The sequence below is a fragment of the Cnephaeus nilssonii genome (genome assembly GCF_951640355.1).
Source record: "Cnephaeus nilssonii genome assembly, chromosome: 7".
NCBI classification, from domain to species: Eukaryota; Metazoa; Chordata; class Mammalia; order Chiroptera; family Vespertilionidae; genus Cnephaeus; species Cnephaeus nilssonii.
Window position 1 is genome coordinate 67,526,824 of NC_137078.1, and position 18,497 is coordinate 67,545,320.

The following is an 18,497-nucleotide window of genomic DNA, read 5'->3' on the forward strand; positions in this document are numbered from 1 at the left end:
ATTATCCTCCTTGGAGATAAAGATATTTTGCACCTAAAATACAATTTAAAAAATCAGATGAAATTAACAAGGTAAAAATGTTTTAAAAGGAGAAATTTAAATCAGGAAAACACAAAAAACCCAACATGCTCTTTATGCTCCTTACTACAGAGGAAGCCATATAGGGGCAGACCCCGGGTTCTCTAACCTGGACCAACATCACAATCACCTGGAGAGACTCTTAAAACACAGGTAAATGGTCTGCCTCAGGCAGGATCTCCGCAGGTTGAGTGAGAAAGCCATTTTTCACATGAGCGACTCTGACCAGTCAGGATTTGGAACCACTGAACTGGAGCACAACCAAAGCTTCACCAGCAGCTTTGCACCTGAGTCCAATCATTTGTGGTAACCAGACCCCTGAGTTCTTTCAACGCCATGGAAGTTCACGACTAAGCCTTGCTGGGAGAGCTGCAGACAAGTCACAGGATGGTGAGTGTCATTTCCTTCGCTGCTCAGTGGAGCAGGGATGTGTTACTAAGTAGGCGAACTGGTCAACAGGTAGGACAGAGCAGGGAGCAGGAAAGCAAATGGTTGGAGGTATTTACAAACATATGAAAATTGTGAATCAGAAAAGCTGCCTCCAAATACAGAAGTGAATTGATCACTGACAATCAAGTATCACCTCTTAAAATCTAATACTTAAAGAAAATCAAACAATAGTAGGAAGAAGTTCTAGAGTATCTATGAGAAAATACTAATATCTAGGTTTAAGTCCTACTTCAGCCACTTACACATCCACTATGTCACCTGCAAGAGACACTCAAAACTTTAGATTTCTCATTTGTAAAAATGCAGATTACATTTTCCTGCCCTAAATAATTCACAAACATGCTAAGGAGAGAGACAATAACTTATGTAAAAATGCTTGGAAATGTTAAGGCCTATGCAAAATACAAACTACCATTTATCATAAAAATTAGTAGAAATTGTTTCCAAGGATTTTAAATGTTTACCCAACAAAAATTCACTGAAGTCAAATGTTCTTTTCCTTCCATTTTCTCAACATAAACACTTGAAAACACTTCCTAATTCAAAAACTGGCACCTTTTCTCTCATTTGGCAAAAACAATTCCCCTCCTTGGGTTTCCAGTGGAACCGAAATGAGTTTGACTGTTTTTGTTTAAGATTATCAACAAAAAGCTCTCCAAATTATGCAGTTTCTATGCCAAAACACATTCTTTGTGCAGCACAGTTGCAGAAATAGCATATGCGAACAACTGCTGGGCCACAAAGGAGAAGCAGGGGAGCATACTGTTTCTATCCTTTAGGAAAATGCAAAATGTTTTTAACATGTTCTTGTTGAGTAGAGTGGTAGATTCCTCTTCAGTATAACCGAATATTATTAAAACAGAATATTATTAACAACAGAATATTATTAAAAACGGGGTGCAAAGGGACGTACAACTGTTTCAGAAAACATACATTTCAGATGAGTCCAATAGATAATGAGTCAGATACATCAACAGCATCATCGTTAAGTAATGTCATTCATGGAGCCCTTACCATGTGCTGAGCATTGTTGTAGGCACTTTGTGTTTGGTAATTTAAACTTCATATTGATCCCATAGGATTGGCACCATTATTTCCATTTTACAGGTGAGAAAAGGTCACACAGTTGCTAAGTGGTTAAAGTGGGATTTGAATCTGGCATGTGATTTCAGAAGCTGTGTATTTAACCACTAGGCTATTTTCTGGGCAATGAATAATTTATGTACAGTAAGATGCAATAGATAAAATATAATACTCACTAGATGCCTGGTGCATGAAATTCATGCACTTGGTGGGGGGCCCCTCAGCCCAGCCTGCATCCTCTTGCAGTCTGGGAGCCCTTGGGGGATGTCCAACTGATGGCTTAGGCCTGTGGGCAGCGGACCTAAGCTGGAAGTCAGACATCCTTAGCTCTGTTGCAGAGGCAGGAGAGGCTCCCGCCACCGCCGCTGCACTCACCAGCCATGAGCCTGGCTTCTGGCTGAGCGGTGCTCCCCCTGTGGGAGCACACTGACCACCAGGGGGCAGCTCCTGCATTGAGTGTCTGTCCCCTGGTGGTCAGTGTGCTTCACAGCAACCAGTCTTTCTGCCGTAGGGCTGAAACAGGCTACCTGACATCCCTCAAGGGGTCCCGGATTGTGAGAGAGCACAGGCAAGGCCGAGGGACCCCACCAGTACACATTTGGGGCCAGGGAAGGACAAGGGACTGTCGGAGGGCTCCAGGGCATGTCCAGCCTGTCTAGCTCAGTCTTGATTGGCTGGACCCCAGCAGCAAGCTAACTTACCAAGTCAGAGTGTCTTCCCCCTGGTGGTCAGTGCACGTTATAGCAACTGGTTGACCAGTCGACTATCTGCCCCTTGGTGGTCAGTGCACATCATAGCAATCAGTTGAGTGGCCTTAGCATATCATTAGCATATTACGCTTTGATTGGTTGAACGGCCAACCGGATGACCAGACACTTAGTATATTAGGCTTTTATTATATAGGATTAGCTACCAGTTTCCAAAAAATATATAAATGCATTTTAAATTTCATTTTATTTATGTATTTTTACTTTATTTATATCTTAGGTTGAGATCTCTAGAGAAAAATTATGTAATTTAAAAATCTTTCATTTAAAACTTGTAAAGAATCACCTGGTAAACATGAGATGGGTCTACTTTAAAAAAGGTATATATGACACATATACTGTATATATATATTAGAGGCCCGGTGTATGAATTCGTGCATGGGTGGGGTCCGGCCAGCCTGGCCAGGGGGAGGGGACATGGGCGGTTGGCCAGCCTGCCTGCTGGTCGAACTCCTGGTCGAGGGGACAATTTTCATATTAGCCTTTTATTATATAGGATATACTCTGAGTCGCCAGATTATTATGCATTCAGAGATCATAATACAGTGTATATAGTCATGCCCCATAAATGATGTTTTGGTCAATGAGGGACCAAATCTACAACAGCAGTCTCATGAGATCATAATGGAACTGAAAAATCCCTATCGCGCCTAGTGATGTCGTAGCCATCTTTATGAAGCGCATTATGTGTTTGTGGTGATGCTGCTGTAAACAAACCTACTACGCTGCAGTCAGATAAAGTACAGCACATGCAGTGATGCACAGAAATAATACTCGGTAATGACAGTAAACGACTATGTTACTGGTAAATGTATTTACTATATTATACTTTTTATCATTATTTTAGACTGAACTCTTTCTACTCACAATAAAAAGTTTGCTATAAAACAGTATGCCATGTTACGCCAGCATCAGCCTCGCACATCTCATGTTTACTGCACCTCTCAACTGCATCATTTTAGCTTGTGCTTGATTTAATCTCGTGTTGTTTTGCACATGCTGTACAGGCTTGTATCATATAACCTAGGTGTGCCTTGGGCTGTACCATCTAGATTTGTGTAAACACACTCTATGGTCACACAAGAATGAAAGTGCCTAAAGATGAATTCCTCAAAACATATCCCCATTGTTAACAGCACAGCTGTACGCAGACCTCTGTGACTGGTGTCAAACAGTATACTCTTCTGAAAAAGGTGGTGACTGCTCAGTCACAGTCCTGCCAAATTCTTAAGAGCCACAGGGCTGTTCCTCTGGCTGACATATTCTAGGATTACCTCCATTGACTTAGAATGATCTACTAACTTCCGTCTCTCACATCCCCCAGATCAAAAGAATATGTTTTATTTGTAAAATATAATGGTACAGAGTTAAAAATAAAGACAAAATCAACTTCCTATGTCAAAACTGGTTTGACAGGATATACCCTCAAACTAAATTTAATTTTATTTTTAATATAATACCTTCACAAGTGAGAGACATCAAATGTAAGATTTAAAAGGATAACATCCTCAGAGACTGAAATCATGACTTAGTGTCAGTTGTAAACTCTACAGAAACCTCTTCCACAGGCACAGGGGTCCCAGGGTAAGGGCTGAGCAGTGTCTCTGCCTGGGTAGGTTTAGGCACAAAACAATTAGTGACAGGGTAAGGGTACTAAATCATTTTTAAGCATATACCTCTTGTCAGGTACAATGCTAGTCACTTGGTTCATTTACCTACTATATGTTTCATAGTAACAATCCTAGGTGGGTAGGTATTCCCATTTCATGAATGATAAAATTAAGGTTCCATACCTTCAGATACCACCACAGTACAGAATTCAAAAACAGGTATATCTGGCTCTTCCCATAATTCTACGCAACCTACATACATTAAATAACTAGTAAATTTAAGAGCCATACCAAAAATCTAACTAACTTGGTCTCATGGCTTAAAATAATCTTGAATTTTTTTATATTTATTTACAGCTCATCTTCCATTCCCTCCCAATCAGATCCTCTGATCTTTCAGAATACTCCCTCTATATTGACTTAGAATTTTAGTTTTAGTTACTCTTTATTGAATGCCATGCATTGTACGAGGTGCTCCACATGCATTAACTCTAAATGATCACAACACTATGAAAATAACTTTCATTTTTCAAGTGAAAAAATAAGTTCAGAAAGGTTAAGTAACACAGAGATAACAAATATAAGGAAATAAATCTGAGGTCTGGTCAACTCTAGAACCAGATGGAATATCTTTCAAATTGCAAATTCGTTTTCCCAGATCAGTTCCAAAAAGCAATTATGATAGTAACTAATGTATGTCAAAGAGTGTCCATATTTTCCTACTCAATTCTAATACTTCTCTGAGGAATGGAGGGCAATGTTTATTAACACCCTATTTCACAGGTGGTAAAAAATGAGGTTCGGAAAAGTTGTGAAGAGGTGATTTTTCTACTTCACAATGTTGTGAGAAATAGAACTTTCTGAAAATTTATATATATGTATAAATTCTTCCGTAGGGAGCAGTTATAGGGTTAAGCCTTGGACTGACCTGCTGGCAAAGTCTCAAACAAGTCCCAGCTTAGAGGGCACAACCCTCTTAGCATAATTAAGCTTGACCTTATGACACTCCCTAGATCCTTCCTGGGTAGCTAATGGGCTGTGGGAGGTGCAGCAAGTGCTGCCAAAACAAGTGAAACTTACAAGAACATTGTAACTATGGTGACCACTACCTTGTTTACCTCTGACTATAAAATAAAGCATCAGCTTGCATTCTGGATCTGTTCTGTGGTCTCAGCCAGGCACAGAAGATCCACCTAGACCCAGCTTATTCTCTTTGTCTTTTCTTTATCCTTCACCGGCCCTCCCTCAGGCTCGCCGAACCCTTGGCTGTGCTGGCGCGGCACACTTTCTCACTATTTTGTTTGCATATATCACTGATTTTATTACAAATCAATTACACAAACAAAAGCTCAGGTGAAGAATGAGTTTCATTGATAAAGGGGAGCCTCTAACAGAATATGCTTATTCTCAATTCTATTACATATGTTCAAAGACATTAAAGGTTTTCTCTCACCTTATTTCTGAACTAGATCATAAAATCAGAAAGCTAAACTTTAAACTTTTACTGAAACAGAAATGTAGTGATGTTGAGGCAGTTTTTTACTTCAAGTCTATTTTTTTCTGAGATTACTATAGTCACCTATGCTCTTGTTTACTATTTGCATGGAATACCATTTTGCCATTTATTCACTTTGGGTCTGTGTGTCATTATGTATAAAGTTAGTCTTGTAGATAACATATAGTTGGGTCTTTGTTTATTATCCCTTCAGCCATTCTATGTCTTTTGATTGAGGAGTTTAATCCATTTACATTTATGGTAATCATTGATAGAAGAGGGCTTACTTTAGCCATTTTGTTTTTCTGTTTTTTTAATTCTTTGTTCCTCTAATCTTCTATTGCTCTCTTATCTTTGCGTTTGGTTGATTTTTTCTTTTGTAGTGATATTCATTGATTCATTTTCTTTTGTATATCTTCTATATGTTTTCTTTTGTAGCTACCATGTGGCTTGTTAAAATGTACATACTACTCAAAGTTATCTAGAGATCACTATCCCCATCACTTCATTGCTATGCCTATCACAATCCCAATGACAATTTTTATAGAAATAGAAAAAATCATAAACTTCATGTATAACTACAAAAGATCCAGAATAGCCAAAGTGATCTTAAGAAAGAGGAACACTGTTGGAGGTATTACACTTCCTGATTTCAAACTAAATTACAAAGCCATAGTAATAAATCAAAAAGATTGACAGAGAGCAATGAAACAGAATAGAGAACCTAGAAAAAAAAAGCAGCATATATACAATCAAATGATCTTTGACAAGGATGCCAAGAAAGGATAGTCTCTTCAAAAAATGGTATAAGGAAAACTGGATAGCCACATTAAAAAAAAGAAAAGAAAAAGAAATTGGACCCCTACTTTACTTACACCATACACAAAAATCAATTCTAAGAAATTGAAGATTAATGTAAGACCTGAAACTATAAAACTCCTGAAAGAAAACTTAGAAAAAGGTTTCTTGATACTAGTCTAGGCAATGATTTATTGGTATGACACCAAAATCACAAACAACAAAAGCAAAGATAGACAAGGGGAATCATAATAAATTAAAAAGCTCATGCACAACAAAGGAAACAATCAACATAATTCAAAGTCAACTATGGCATGGTAGAAAATATTTGCAAACCATATATCTGATAAGGGTTTAAAATCACTTTTATCCTATATAATAAAAAGCTAATATGCAAATCGACCGAACAGTGGAATGACCAGTCGCTATGATGCACACTGACCACAGACACAGACACTCAATGCAGGAGCTGCCCTCTGGTGGTCAGTGCACTCCCACAGGGGGAGCACCGCTCAACCAGAAGCCAGGCTCATGGCTGGTGAGTGCAACGGCCATGGCGGGAGCCTCTCCTGCCTCCACAGCAGTGCTAAGGATATCCGACTGACAGCTTAGGCCCGCTCCCCGCTGGCCTAAGCCATCATTTGGACATCCCCCAAGGGTTCCCACACTACAAGAGGGGGTAGGCTAGGTGAGGGACCCCCTTCCCCGAGTGCATGAATTTCATGCATCAGGCCTCTAGTTTGTTAATAATAACACAGTTTCAGTTACATAAGTTGAGTAAGTCCTATAGAATACTTTACAGCATGGTGCTTATAATTCACAAACAAAATGGGACACAAGGAAACTCTGGGAGGCACTGAATTACCTTGATTGTGATGATGGTATCACAGGAGTTTGCAAGTGTCCAAATTCATCAAAATGTACATATTAAATTTGTACAATTCTTTGTATATCAATTATACTCCCAATAAAGCTGTTAAAAAAGGTAGTGCTGCCCTAGCCACGTGGCTCAGTTGGTTGGAGCGTCATTCCGTACACCAAAAGGTTATGGGTTTGATTCCTGATTAGGGCACACCTAGGTCTCAGGCTTCATCCCCTGTAGATACCCTGGGGGGTGAGTTTGGGAGGCAACCAATTGATGCTTCTTTCATATCTCTCTCTCTCTCTCTCTCTCTCTCTCTCTCTCTCTCTCTCTCTCATCAGTGAAGGCATATCCTCAGGGGAGGATTAAAAATGTATATATTTTAAAAAAATTTGTTCTACAGGAATGTGCAGTTAATCAAAGAGAGTAAGTAGGGCTCCACAGAAAGAGCATCATGAATCCTTCACCTGCCACTATCTCATAAATCCACTCTGGTTACCATGAAATCACGAGCCAGATACATTTTCAGTGATATTCCTTTCATACCCTTCCACCGATTTCCAACCTAGTTCACGAAATGATCTCTTCTTTCATTTTCAGTGTTAGAATGTTGGAAATCTGCCCCAGATTTTATAGCATTAATGTGATTTCAGTTTGCATTGTAATCTGAGGTTCTCTCTGAAGAGATACTAGCTCCATCATTTAAAAACCTATGAACTATAACAAGCTGATTTTTTTAAACCACTTATCTGGTTGAGAGGCAGAGCTGGGGTGAGATGCAAATCCAAGTTTACCATTGACTGGCCAACCACAGCGGTTTGATCCTTAGTTACTGAGTCTATAACACTGAGATTACTCAGAGTGGTTGTGAAGATCAATAAGATAATGTATGTCAATCACCAAGCACAAATGGTGATCTTTAATAAATATTACTTTTAATTCTCTTGTTTTAAAAACTAAAGATGACATGAAGGTGGGGATAGGAGGTGAAAAAAATGTCCCCTCAAAAAACCCCACATACATTCATATTCTATACAAATTAGAGCAGGATACATTCTCTTACAACAGGCTCATTTATGTCATTTTTCACAGCTTGAATGCAACCTACTGAGATTAAGATTATTAGTAAAAGTGAAAAAAAAACCTGCATTTCATTGAGACAGTTTTGCTTACATATTCACATAAATACCTTATTTATCATACTAATTCTTAATTAATCGAGAGCAACAGTTTCTAGATTAAGTAGGTTGTTTACATCTGAATGCTGGAAGATACAGGATTCACTCCCTCAGTCAAAGATGTATGGCTTTGTGAGTGACAGAAGACACTGGGAAAAAAGTGTTTAAGGCTCATTTGGGAACCAAGACATTTGCATTTCATAGAAGGGATTTAGACTCCATTGGAACATAAGGTTCTAGGAACAATTGCAGGCAATTGCTTTCTTGGTCCATTGCCTAACCCTGTACTTATCACCCTCTGAGCAGCAGTTTAGGAGCTGGCCCTGGTCACCTGGATGCCTTATACCTTAGTGGGTTAGCCAAGTAACAGACAAAAAGGCAGGTTGTCGTATCGACTTCTTTTTTTTCTTAAGAGTACTCTTTTAAAAAATAGATTTCACACAGAAATACTAACTCTCTTATCTGAGGAACTTGACAACCAAGGCACAACTAAGATTTTGTCTTATCTTTGGCATTTTTATCTCTTTGGCTACAAGTATAAACTAGCTGCTAGCAACAGTATTGTCATGGCTTGCTTCCTTCCTTCTTTCCTTCCTTCTTTCCTTCCTTCCTTCCTTCCTTCCTTCCTTCCTTCCTTCCTTCCTTCCTTCCTTCCTTCCTTCCTTCCTTCCCTCCCTCCCTCCCTCCCTCCCTCCCTCCCTCCCTCCCTCCCTCCCTCCCTCCCTTCTTTCCTTCTCACCTGAGGATATGTTTTTATTAATGAGAGAAAGAGGAACAGAGAGAGAGACAGACAGATATAGATAAATGTCAATGTGAGATAGAAACATCAGTGGGTTGCCTCCCATATGCACCCTGACTGGGGATTGAATCTGTAACCAAGTTATGTGCCCTGACCAAGAATTGACCCTGCAGCCTTTTGGTGTATGGGATGATGCTGCAACCAACTGAGCCACCTGGCCAGGGTGGGACATCTTATTTTTCATATCCAGATAGAGTCAGGCTTTGTGTTGTTTTTAGTGGCCCTTCCTGTATTTTTTCATGCAGTTACTCAGCAAACACTGTGTGACACAAATGCAGAGGCAAACCTAGAACAATAGAAAAGGATGCATGAGAAAGTCATTGATAATTCAGTTTCTGTTTATCAGTTGCTATACTAAAGATATGCCCAGATTGTGGTGCTAGGGCTACAAATATGATACAAAAATGAAAAAATACATTGTCTATAAGAACCTACAAAGAATGTGATAGAGTAAAAATGAGGAAACCCAAGATATTATACCACAACTGTTTATTTGCCTGACCCTCTGTGAATAGTCAAGGTAAGCTCTTAGAGTCAAAGAACCCTGACTTGTCTCGCTAACTCAAGTTCAGTACCTTTGTGGAGGTGATCCATAGAAATACAGCAAAATGCACTTTCTTGAATATCTGTCTCCTCCCCAAAACTTGCACACAAATATTTAACACTACTCTGTTTCCTAGCACTTCCTTATCTTCCACATTAATCAATTATACAATTATAGAAATGTTGGAACATTTAAAGATCATTCTAAATAACTCCTTCAGCAACTTATAGTTAAGGAAACTGAGCTCCAAGAAGGATAAATGACTTAACAAGGTTATATAAAAAGTAGTGGAACCAGGGAGAACTCAGTTTAATGATTCATTTTTTTTAGTTGAATTGACATTTTTCTTTATAAAATCCCCCCCCCCTTTTTTTATTTAAAGGTAAAAGTACATTGAAAGAAAGAAGGCCCGTTTATCTCTCATATTAAATTCAATAACTACTATAAGTCTGTGAAAAACATAGAAAAAAGGCTAAGATAATAAACAACTGCACCTTTCTGCTTTTATCAATGAGAAAAGATAACTATTACTAAAGCTCTTACCCTTTAAAGACAATAAACATAAGAATTCACAGTAATAGGATAGCAATAAACACCACTCCTCCCCCAGGAGAAGAGAAGTAATCAGACACTTAGCACAGAAGCCACGTATCTAAAGATATGCACCTGACTCGGAGAGATGTCAGGTTTAATCAGAGGATATGGCCTTCAGAACATCACTTCCCGAGTCAATGGCAACTATAGGTACAATAAGTAATTTCTGTGGTACTTACTCAGGTGAGAGATATTCTATGATAGCAAAACATTTTCTTTGAAGTTCGTATTTTTTTTTAACAAGCAGCAACTTTTAAATGGGGAAGTTTTTCATTTGTTTCCACACACACAAAAAAAGAAAAAAACACACACCGACATTTCACTGAGGATATAATTTTTTAAAAGCATTATTCAATGTTAACCGTCAAAAGGTTATTGTACAAAATGTCATTATATAACCTGATACCAGGGGTACCTAGTCCAGCATTTCCCCCGCTGGTGTCCACATGCACCTGAGGGTGACATTGAGAGGGAGTGAGGGAGGTTAAGGAAGACAGAATACGAGCGGAAAGATGGCCATGACAACAGATACTATTACATGCTTAATTTTGTTGAGAAAATTCTGGGTTACTGCAATAAGTAGTTAGTGAACACCAATAAGTGCCAGACTCTCTACTTGATGTTAGAGCAAAACAGGTTTATGCCAGCATTTCTTAGCGCCTCTAATACACTAGGGTTTCCTATGACTATGATGACCACATGTCCGAGTTTTAGCAGGCCAGCGCCAGCCTGCAACTGCTGATTCAGCATTAACTGCCTACCCTTTCACTCCTGTCATCCTACCTGTGACTCTGTATGTTGGGGGGGAGGGTAAATATAGTGCACAAATTTTCCTAAACTAATATGACCAATGCAATACTGGTATTTACATTTCTACAACCATTTCCTAAAACAGTGATCCACAGGACCTGGTTCGGAAAATGCTGACCTATTGCATTCTCTTCACTTGATAGCTGTTGGAAACTAAGGACCAGGGAATTAAAGAGACTCGGCTAGATAATGGCAGAGAGGACGAGAGCCGAGGACTCCTGGCTCCTATCTCTGATGCATTTTCTGACATATCACAGACTGTTGTACTATTAGTAAAACATTCTTAACATGATATTAATATTCTTAACAAGAAGTTCAAGTCATACTAAAACATTCTTAACATGAAATTAAAAAGTACTATTATTAGATTGCCAGTATTACATTTTCTCCTAATACAAAAGTAAGTCACCCACTTTTACAAGTTAATTTCAATTTAAATGAAGTTCAAGTCCATTTTTTTTTTCGTTTTAAATCATAGCTGTAGAATTAACAAGAGACAAGAGTCAATGAGAAAACACTACCTTGGAGTCAACGTCAAGATTGTAAGCCAAGTCTTTCTCTGCTTTCCCTCCGTTCACTCTTGTGAAGGTGAGGTAACTGATTTCTTCCTATCCTCAGAGTGTTGCTGGCCTCACAAGTGTGTGTTTGGGGGTTGGGGAAGGAGCTAATTTTATCAACCAACAGACTTTCCACTTTCCAGTGCCTACCACAAAGAGTTCTGCTATAATATTTTACTTTCATTTTGGTTCCAAGTGCCCTATAAAATAAGGATATTACTTTCTTGGGCCATTTGATACTTATGAAAACTTTAAATAAATTAGTTTACAATATAATCCATGAGTCTCTCTACATGTTTACTAACAGAGGCTGTTTTCTGATTCTATTTGTACCAAAAGACATGGCTCTAGAAGAAAATCAGACAAAGAATTATATCGTTAAAAATAAGTTATTCAGATTTTGGGTCACACATGGGCTCTGCTATCCTAGATAACTGTTGTGCATTTTAGGCAACTTAGAAAGTTCTTTTAGAGAAGAGAGAGTGAATGATTATAAAAACTTTAAAAAGAAAGTGATTTCTTATGAGTTAAGAAATATAAATAGACTTTTCTAAGGGGAAAAAGTAGAAAATGCTGGTTAAAACTCTTGGGAAATTCATTTCTGCACAGGATATCTTTTTGCTCATTAGTAAGAAAAGGGAGTTAATATTAATTAAATCTTGCTCAGACAAGATAACCAGTTAAGTACATGAAGAGAAAATTACAAGGTGATTAAGGCAAAACATTTTTAGAGCGAATCCAGTCTTAGATTTTCAGATGATGACATGAGATAACATGACAATATCCTTCGCAGTCACACTGGACTTTGTGATTGTGTTGCAGAGCTCTGACTTTTGGAACATAGCACTCTTTTCTGTGATTAAAAAAAAAGGCTTGCCTATGGTAATGTACCGTTTGAAGAAATGGACGTATTCAAGTCTAACTACTGCACTCAATGAGAGCCACCTGTTTAAAAAAGAAAGGAATACAGATATTGATCACATCAAACGCTTTCATTGAAGTTGACATGGACACTCATACAGTTCATCATGGATGATCTCAGAAGCTTTCCTGTGTATGAGAAACAGAACTACAGGCCTTTTTGTATAAGTTCCTGTATATCTTGTCCATGCTGTTCTCAAAGATGGGTCGGTGGGACTTTCCTTTGTAAGAGGCTGCCCTGTTGGACCAGTATTCACCGTCATCCATTTGGAGAGTGCCTCGTGGCCGCTGACATGAGCTAAAAAAAGAATACATGGGATTACAATGGTGAGACTAGACCAGAGGCACAATTATCTAAATCAAATACTGATGACGTACTTCACAGGTGTGTATACTCTGTTTGGACTATGATAAATAAAAGACAGTAAGACCTGTGCCTTTAAAGAATGACATTATTTGCATGAAAACAAATTACAGAACACTAAAATCATAGTGTGTGAGAGACAGAGTTTGAAAGGAATTTGGAGAAGAGAGGTAAGTGAGGTGTGGTGAAGCAGAGCACAGAGGGTGCACGGGGGCCAGTCACGAGTCAGACAGACCTGGCACTGACTTGAATTTAATCCATTAGAGGCTGGGGACCTTGGACCACTTATTTGATCATCCAGAGTCTCAGCTTCCTTGACGGTATTTTTGCAGTTATTGTTTTAAAAATTAAAGAGAGTGTATGTAAGGTACATAGTGTAGTTCTTAACTGGCACACAGAAGTTATTAATTATGAGGCATGGAACTACTAAGTATTTTATATGTATTTACATATTAACTTACATCCTCTGAAGTTAGTAACTAGACACTGAGACTCAGTGAAGTCCAGTGACTTCCTACGACCACTCAGCTAGCAGGTGGTGGAACGGAAGGGGTGGCATGTCTGTGGCTCTGAGCCCTTTCTACTGTGCGAGGCTGCTGCTGTCCTCAGTGGGGAGCAGAAAATTAGACTGAACATGAACCACCTTTGGAAACAGGAAGAAAGGCAGAAGAGGGTATATTTGAAGTGACAGGGACATACTGTTATTTTAAGAGTTTTGAAGGGAAAAAAAAGAACAGATAGGAAGCTATAAAATAGTTGTAGGGATAAGGGAAGAAAAGGCAAGTTTTTCTGAAGGCTCAATAACACTTTTTAAAAAATGTATCTAAGTTATAATTTTAATATCACAAAAAATTAAATTCTAGGCTCACCACATTATCTGCTAGAAATAAAATGCTAGCTTTTTCAAAGACTAAGTTTACTATTTTTTAAATAAATCACTGACCTACTTCAATAAATTAAGTACTTGTTATAGGTAAGACCTCTTAGGCATGCTAGAAATCATGAAGTTTGTACCATATAAAACTATATGTCCTGACTATTAAATTATATAAATATTTCTTCATATATGTATCTATAATCACATTTCACATAAACAATTTCTTCCCTAACTTATCAGTTCCATGATATTACCTCCACTGTCAACTATGAAATAGGAACTCTTGAAGTTGTCTAGAGATGTATTTGCTATTTTGCCTGAAGCCAATCTTACCACCTGAACACTGTATAAATGACCATGAAAAAGGGCATGAAGTGGCTGTATTACCATTTCAGAGCTTGGTAGTGTCAGTGATGATGTAGTAAAAACATTTACACACTCACTTTGGAAAACAGTTTGGCATGATCCAGTAAGCTTAAATATGCAACTTCAACCCAGTAATTCAACTGCTAGATACCCCAGCCAAATTCCTGAACAAGTGGGCCATGTACAAAATGTTCATAATAGCACTCTTATCTTTATTCTTAGTTATGCAGGACATTTTACGTCTATATATTATTTAGATTTTTTCTTCCATTTGTTAATACTGAAGGTAGTTTTTGGTTGTTTGTTACATCTTATTAATCAGATAGTGACCAGTGGAGAAAAAATAAAAACTATATTCAACCCTGTGTTACTTAAAAATATATTTGTAAAATTTAAATTACTCAGATTGAGATTCTATTATAATTTCATACTTAAAGCATTTATATTGAGCATATTCCTACTGTTAGTAAATGAAAAAAATATGCATAAGCGAACAGAAAACAGTTTAAATCAATAGTTAATTCCTTAAAACAACAACATAGCTAAAATTTTAATTCACAGATATAAAAGGCCAAGTTATATTCTAAGCATGAAGTTCAAATTACTTTTATCCTTCTCTTTTTTTATGGCCAACTCCCATCTATATGAAGCATCACCTTATGCCCGGTCTTTAATTAGGACTATGCTCAAACAGGATAATGCTGCCAGGAGCTCTGAAGAGAACTGAGACAGACATAGGAGGTGCTAAAAGGAGGAAAGAGTATCCCAGGACCCTGGGAATTGGCAAGGCTACCACAGCTATCTAAAACTTTGTAAAAGAGAGGCAATATGAAATTGAGAAGGAAGTCTACATGGGTAGTAGATTCTTTCCCCATACTAGCCTCCAAATCCCTAAGTATTGGAAGTAAAAGATTTCTTCCTAATTAATTTCATAGTCAAAAGTAATGGAAGACATACAGCTAGCATGGATATAAAATAAAGCATAAAATAAGCCCTGGATATGTGGATTTGCAGAGAAGCCAAATAAACTAAAAATTTAAATAGGATGAGAGCATCACCATTCATTGACTGTATTTGTTTTCATTGAAAAGTTTCTTTAATGCAAACATTAAAATATTTTAATAGGATTGTTCATATTTAAATATTTTAAATATATAAAATAATTAATTAATAATTGCTAATTTGAGTCTAAATTTCCCACAAATCTAGCAGATTAAGCAGCAGGCTATTTTTGTACCAATTATGAGAAAGACCAAGAGAATTAACCAAGTTCGTACCTGTACTCGGGATCACTGTCATAGGCATAGTCTCTGTAGAAAAGACCTCTTTTCATTTCCAGTTCGTCTTCCTTCTCTGGGTCTCTCTCATCCTGAAAAGTATAAAGATTTTCATTAATTCATTTTATAATTAAAATGACACATGTCTCTTTGGGAAATGCTCACCTCCTCCCCCATTCTAAGAAATTGAATTAAATGTTTGGACATTTTAGGAAAGAAATAAAAGGGTAAGTCAGAATTTATTATTTTGTTCAGTAAGACTAACATAGTTTTATTATATTTTTGCTAATACTGTTTATCAAAAAATGGACACCTAGTAGATATTTCTTGAATCAACAAGTGAAAGGATACTGTGTATGAAGATATGCAATAAGATGTGTAGTAATATCTTACACATTGTTATGTGGAATCAAGATACATGGCAACTCCTCCTTGTATAAGTAGCTTGTTCAGACACATTCAAGAGCACAAGAAATATATATATATATAAAAGCCTAAGTGACCGTTCCACTGTTCGACCGGTAGCTATGGTGCACACTGACCACCAGGGGGCAGACACTCAACGCACAGGTATGGAAACATGGAACAGACTGATGAATCTCAGGAGGAAGAGGGAAGGAGGAGGGGAGGAAGAGATTAACCAAAGATCTTATATGCATACTAGAGGCCCGGTGCGTGGATTTGTGCACTGGTGCGGTCCCTCGGCCTGGCCTGCAGGGATTGGGCCAAAACTGGCAGTCCCACATCCCTCGAGGGGTCCCAGATTGTGAGAGGGCACAGGCCAGGCCGAGGGACCCCACTGGTGCACAAATCTGTGCACCAGGCCTCTAGTAGGATCATAAAGAAATAGCTTTGTAAACTATATTCTTTATAGTAATTATTAACTTAATGTATGGCATTTATGTAATTTAGTATCAAATATCTTTCTCACTGACTGGCCAATACCCTATTACCTACTCAAACTAGAATAAAAATAGAGAAAACTGATAATAAAAGAAACTTGTAAGCATAAATAGATTGCTATAAAGATTAGTGTTAATAAGGAATTCACTTTATATAAGAAATCAACTGAAAATAGATTATGAAGAAAATAATTTTTAAATTTTGCTGAGAGCATGAAATTGTGAAGAAAGCATTCTGCTAAAAATGTAAACAATAAGTGAAAAGAATAACAGAAGGCTAATTGGTTTGGCTCTGGATAGAGTGTTGGCCTATGGACTGAAGGGTCCTGGGTCCGATTCTGGTCAGGGGCATGTGCCTTGGTTGCGGGCACATCCCCAAGTGGGGGGTGTGCAGGAGGCAGCTGATTGATGTTTCTCTCTCATCTGATGTTTCTAACTCTCTACCCCTCCCCTTTCCTCTCTGTAAAAAATCAATAAAATATATTTTAAAAAAATAAAAAAAAGAATAACAAAAAATGTGAATATATATTTAGAGTTATTAAAGCTTCTAGGTGAATTAAAACCTTTTATTCTTTCAAAGTAACTCTTTTAATTCTATTAATGCCCCCCCTCCTTATTTTTGGTTTACTATTCATATAGCTACAATGGCTTTCTTTTAGTTAGTGCTTGGATGGTATATATTTGTCCTTTTATTTTCAATCTTTCCTTATTATTAGTTTTTAGATCTTTTTTCTTAGGTAGCATATAGCTACTAGATGTTACTTATTTTTGCCTAGTCTGATAAATCAACAAAGTGAAGCATTCACTCTATTATCACAGAAAGTGTAATTGGCTATCATGAATACAAAAGACACTACAAAAAAGTGAAAGAAATAAAGAAAAGTAATGTTTTCAATCTCAAGAAATATGTTGCAAGAACTAAATAAAACAATGTAAATATTAAATTTAAAAATTCTAAAGAATGATAATACTCTGTTTAATTTTATAAATACTAGTACAGTTGAAAAATTAATTTTTGACAACACTGTAATAAAAACGTTGACTAAATTTTAAATGTTTATATATGAAGAAAACATATAAAAAGTACCTTTTAAAAAATCTGAGCCTAGATTATTAAACAAAACCCGTATTTTGAGCTGGGTAGTTACTATTCTAGACTCTGAGGACAGAAAGATAACTAAGACAGGGTTCCTACACACGTGTGGAACAAGGCTTGCTATTCCATGAAACTCTAGGGATAGAAAGGACCAAAGGGTTGAATTATTAGGAGACATAGTAAAGGACAAAATAAAGAAAATAAGGAAAAACTTTCTAATTAATGAAGCATTCTAAGAACAGAATGACTGTCTTAAGAGGGAGTAAGATCACTGCAGAGCACTGATACCCATTTAGATCAAGGATTTCATGGAGGGGAATTCTACCCTGAGAAACAAAAAGGACTAGATGACCTTCATAGTTATTCCCAACAGAGTTTAAGACTCAATTTTGCAACATTGTATATATATATATATATATATATATATATATATATATATATATATATACACACATACACATACACACTAGAGGCCCGGTGCCTGAAAATTCATGCACTGGAGGGAGGTCCCTCAGCCCAGCCTACCCCCTCTCACAGTCTGGGAGCCCTCAGTGTGGGAGGTGACCCGGTGATCAGGGGAAGGCGACACCCCATCATACCTCTGCTGCTGCCATTGCCAGCAGCGCAAGCCTTGGCTGGCCCTGGTTACCTGAGCCTCGGGCGGCCCTGGGCAGCTGGGCAGCCACCATCCAAGGCTTGCCTGTGCCTCGGGCCAGCCCTGGGCAGCTGGAAGGCTGAGGGGACTGGGCACCACCATCTTGTGGCTGTGGGCACCGCCATCTTTGAGGGTGGGGTAGTCAATTAGCTTATCCCCTCCTTATTGGCTGTGGGTGCCGCCGTCTTTGAGGGCGAGACAGTCAATTAGCATATTCCCTCCTTATTGGCTGTGAGCACTGCCATCTTTGTGACAGCGTGAGGGTCAATTAGCATACTCCTTCTTTATTAGATAGGATATATGTATATATTCAACATATACACATCTCTTATAAGAGTCCTTGTGTAGTCTATTTTTTTAAAAAGGTCAGGTTATATAAAAACAAAGAGGCCAAAACATCACATCTTATTATAA

The 18,497-nt window shown here is 37.9% G+C and overlaps 1 protein-coding gene across 6 annotated transcripts in view; it reads right to left on the reverse strand.

The window, feature by feature from the left end:
* Positions 1-2,089: 2,089 nt before the first annotated feature.
* The window catches only part of SPATA6 (spermatogenesis associated 6), a 66,703-nt gene continuing 50,295 nt past the window's right edge, over positions 2,090-18,497 (reverse strand). For all 6 annotated transcript variants that reach the window (XM_079776477.1, XM_079776476.1, XM_079776479.1 and 3 more), the window contains 2 exons: positions 15,431-15,522; positions 2,090-12,844 (listed from right to left, as the gene is read on the reverse strand). In XM_079776477.1, the coding sequence (XP_079632603.1) occupies positions 12,664-12,844; positions 15,431-15,522 (273 nt within the window). In that variant the 3' untranslated portion in view covers positions 2,090-12,663. The remainder of the gene's footprint in view (positions 12,845-15,430; positions 15,523-18,497) is intronic.